The sequence below is a fragment of the Trypanosoma theileri genome (genome assembly GCF_002087225.1).
Source record: "Trypanosoma theileri isolate Edinburgh chromosome Unknown TM35_Tth_32_V1, whole genome shotgun sequence".
NCBI classification, from domain to species: domain Eukaryota; phylum Euglenozoa; class Kinetoplastea; order Trypanosomatida; family Trypanosomatidae; genus Trypanosoma; species Trypanosoma theileri.
In genome coordinates, this window is record NW_021639874.1 from 219105 (window position 1) to 223792 (window position 4688).

At 37.3% G+C, this 4688-nt stretch overlaps 1 protein-coding gene across 1 annotated transcript; it reads left to right on the forward strand.

Moving 5' to 3' along the window:
* Positions 1-627: 627 nt before the first annotated feature.
* Positions 628-3447, forward strand: TM35_000321750 (serine/threonine protein phosphatase; the record flags this gene model as incomplete). The annotated part of the gene is made up of 1 exon (XM_029028802.1): positions 628-3447. The coding sequence occupies one exon, from the start codon at positions 628-630 to the stop codon at positions 3445-3447; it is 2820 nt and encodes a 939-aa protein (XP_028879926.1).
* Between the last annotated feature and the right edge of the window lie 1241 nt (positions 3448-4688).

Below are 4688 nucleotides of genomic sequence, written 5' to 3' on the forward strand. Positions count from 1 at the left end.
ATATATATATATATATATATATATATATATATATATATATATATATATATATATATATAGTATATAGGTGCCCACAGGGGAAGAAAAGAAAAGAAGAAGGAAGCAAACATATTTAGAAAGAAGAAAAAAAAAGGAAAAAGAAAAGAATCACACACGTTGTGGGAATAGCGGAAAACAAAAAAAAAGAGAAGAGAAGAGAGTGTGTGAACGTAAGCAGTAAAGCAAAAAAAAAGTAAAAAACAAAAATAACAATACGAAGAGAGAGAAAGAAGGAGAGGGATAGAAAAATCAACAAGAAGAAGGATCAAGAAAGCAACAACTACAAAAGACAGTAGACTGCAGAAGCGCATCGGATTTACCCTATTATATATTCTATAGAAAAAAGCAGAGAAACAGGAAAAAAAAAAAAACACAATAGTGAGATTTTTAGTTCTCCACGTTTTCTATTACTATTGCTATCGTTATTCGGTGTGTTTCTGTTATTGAGTTACTTCTCCGCCATCGATAGTGTCCACACACACGCACACGCACACACCAAAGAAAAGAGAAAGAAAGAGAAATAAAGAAAAATAAAGAGGGTATATATATACATATATATATATATTCATCTTTAAAGATTCCTTATTCATGGGCTGCTCCAACACAAAGGAATCCAACGCACGAAGTGGAGCCCAAACCTCAAATGCAAACAACGCCGGCAGAAGCACGAGAGGCGGAAGGGCCGGCATGAATGGCGCTGCAGCGGGCCACGGCCCCGCAGGAGATCAGGCATTATGGCCCACCTGTCACTTCTGCGGAAAACGAATTCCCTACAAGGAATATAATGTGCACACCGTGCAGTGTGATGAGCGGGAGGTGACGTGTTTGAACTCATGGTGTCGACAGATTGTCAAACAAGGAATGTTGGATAAACACTTAGAGGAATGCTCCAAGCGAGAACGGGCCATTTGTTATAAATGCGGAACAGAGATGCTCGCATCGGAGATGCAGACACATCGGGATAATTGTCAACCCAAACACTGTCCAGCCTGTGGAGAAGTATGCATTACACGTATTTTAAAATGGTGTCCAAAGAATTTCTTTACACGTGATGTCATTACACATGGTCCATTTGCAAAGGAAGCATTAACACAACGGTATTTAAATGGTGGACAGGCAAATAAAAATAGTAGTGCGACTGGAGCTCCACCACAGGTGAATTTTAATGTAGCTCGTATGCAATTACTATGGCGTTGGATAAAGGCAAAATCAGTGATTGAGGAAACTATATTCCGCGTAACGTTAAAGGAAATGGATCTTAAGAAGGAAGGATTTGCTATATTTAAAGCTCATGATAAAGTAACGGATTCTCACGTATTAGCACCCAAACGTTCAAGATCTATTCTACAAACACCTGTGGTAGCCCCATCTATTTCATCCCATTATTTCCCCACACGATCTACGGAACCTATTACTGTGGATGTTGTAGTTCGATTGATTGAAGATATTACCAATCATGTTTTATTACCTTATCCAGCGGCTTGGCGTATCTTTACAGATGCGATGAATCATCTTAATACGTTACCAAATGTGGTTCGTCTCAGTCCCCCAATAGGCGCACGTGTGTCGAATGGTCGTGTCAATCAGGGATCTAAAGTTGTTGTGGTGGGAGATCTGCATGGTCAATTGGCAGATTTACTTCATATTATTAAAGATAGTGGCATGCCTAATGATGGAACTTATTATATATTCAATGGAGATTTTGTGGATCGTGGGGCAAATGGAGTGGAGGTTTTACTTATTATCTTTTCTCTTATGCTTGCCTGTCCAAAGTATGTCACCTTAAATCGTGGAAATCATGAATGTGATTATATGAATGATGAGTATGGATTTGATGTGGAGGTGAGTACAAAGTATGATCGTAATCTTTTCCGTCTTATTCAACGTTGTTTCTGTGCACTTCCACTGGCCACTATTATTGGAAAGAAAGTATTCGTCGTCCATGGTGGACTCCCACGACGAAAGGGTGTAAGTATTGAAGATATCTCCCGTATTCAACGTTTTCGTCAAATCCCTATGCCGGATTATGCACAACCGGAAGAAGATGAGATCTTTCAAGATCTTCTCTGGTCTGATCCGGTAGAAGAACTACAGGGATGGCGAGAAAGTCAACGCGGGGCGGGTGTAGAGTTTGGGGCGGATGTCACTCAAGAATTTTTAAAAAATAATGGATTGGAACTTGTGGTGCGATCGCATGAGGAATGTCTACGTGGATATGAGGAACATCATGCTGGTAAACTCGTTACGGTCTTCTCTGCCAGTAATTACGATGGACCAGAAACCAATCGTGGTAGTTATGCCGTCTTTGTGGGAGATAATCCAGAACCCTCCTTCTATACTTATCTTGTAGAGGAGGATGATATGGAAATACAACAATTGGTAGAATTGGGCGATACACTTACACCCACACTTGGTCGCATCTCATCCTTTGCTAGTATGCATGCAGGGAAAGTAGCACCGCGGCGACGAGCAAAAGATGATGTCTTGCGTGTATTGCGTGAACGGATTTATTCAAGACGACATCGACTCATGACATACTTTACAAAACTTGATCGTACACGTAAAGGATCTTTATGGAAAATTGAATGGACAGAGGCTATGCGAAATGTACTTAATTTAGATCTTCCCTGGTTTTATCTTCGTGGGTATCTTGTAGAAGAAGATGATGAGGCTCGTATATGGTATGCAAAGTTTCTTGTGAAATTTCATAATCTTCTTCAACCATTATGGTTAAATGATTGGGTAAAAAGTGCCAGTTCTCATCTTATTAAACAACAACGGGCTAATCATCGTTCTCAATATGTGGCTGCTGCCTTTAATAAAGGTCAAGTCAATTATAATGACTTCTGTTCCGTCATTCGTGTAATTGATTATACAATGAGTGATATTCAAATGTTTCAACTCTTTGTTCACTTTGATCAACACGGCACTGCCCACATTGATGGACCCAAATTTGTTCAAATGCTCTCGGATGATTCCGCCAGCGCGAGTGTGGATCCCCTGCGGTGGGATTTGGAGGCGATGGAGCAACTGCAGAGTGTTGTTATTCAGGGCCGCAGTCAACTCCCATATCTATTTAAAGTCACCTCCCGCGATCGATCACTTCCACGGGAGAAATTCATGTTGGGATTGGAACAACTCGGGCGGGGAATGCGGAAACAACTCACACAGCCACAGAAGGAGAAAATATATGAATGTTTACTGGAACGCACCTCCTCAACGGGAGTGGTGATGTTTGAACACTTTCTCTTTATGACTGCCGTGTTTGATAGTGATACGCTGCCCAGCAATACAACAGTGGATATCAGTGATGTGAACATCATGTCGTATTATCTTCGCAATGTGAGCTTTGCGTCTCTCAGTAAAGATACGGAGGAATACCATCCTAGATCGGATAGTCCAAAGTAAATATCAGAGAGAGAGAAAGAGAGAAAGAGAGAGGAAAAAGATAAAAGAAAAGAAAAAAGAAAACATGAAAAGACAAGCGAAAAGAAAAAAAAAAGAAACACACAAGAAAACGATAATAGTAAAAAAAAAAAAAGAAAAAAAACTAAAGAAAAAGAACCAAAATGAAAGGGAGAGAGAGAGAGAGAGAGACAAACCCACACAAACAAAGGAAATCACAAGATTGATGGATGTCTATATATATATATATATAGATAGATATGGGTTCATATAATATGATATTAATATGTACATGAAGGAGTAATGTATGTGTATGCACTTAGTTTTTTCATTTATTGTCTCTTGTTTAGTATTCCCCCTTTTTGAATTATTATCCGATCGATGAAAATGTTTGCTATTGTTACTGTTTCTTTATATTCGTTGACGCAGTCATGGTCTCTTTTTTTTCTTTTTTTTTGTTTTCCCGGCTTCGCGAACGTCAATGAGGGAGTCTATTGTTGATAGTCTTCATTCATTCAATGATTGATTATTTACGGGTGACTCACACAATTGAGTTTTCTTTTACATTTTTTTTTTTTTTTGTAAATCTCTCTTCCGTCTAATCCTACCGTAAGTAAACGGCAATGAAGGAAAGGAGGAGGGTAAACAAACAAACAAACAACAGCTGTAGAAGACGAAGAAAAGAAGTATTTATTTATTTTATTTATTTATTTTTCCCCAAGAAGAGCTGTTTTTTTTTTTTTCTTTTTTATGTGTTTTTTCTCTCTTTTTTTTACATTTGCCAATGGAAGAAAAGATGGAAACAACAAATAATATATATATATATATGATGACTGACATTTCTGAGATATCGAAGAAGAAAAAGAAGGTGTGAGTGTTTTTCATATATATATATAATTAAAACTACTGTATGTGTGTGAGGACTATTTTGAGTGTATATATGAAGGGGATTTGTATGGGCAATGCAAATCATGCTGTATCTAACTGTAAATAGTATATATATTTATATAAACAAGAAGAATGCAAAAAATGAAGAAGGGTATGTGGTGATTAAACGTTTTTGGGGAAATGGAGATTGTTATTATTATTATTACTGTTGATATTATTATTATTATTATTATTATTATTGTTTGTTGGTATGTGTCTCTCCAGGGAAAAGCAAAAAAAAAAAAAGAAACAATGGTTTGTACATAAAAAGAAAGTTGGAATATATAAGAATATATATATATATATATATATATATA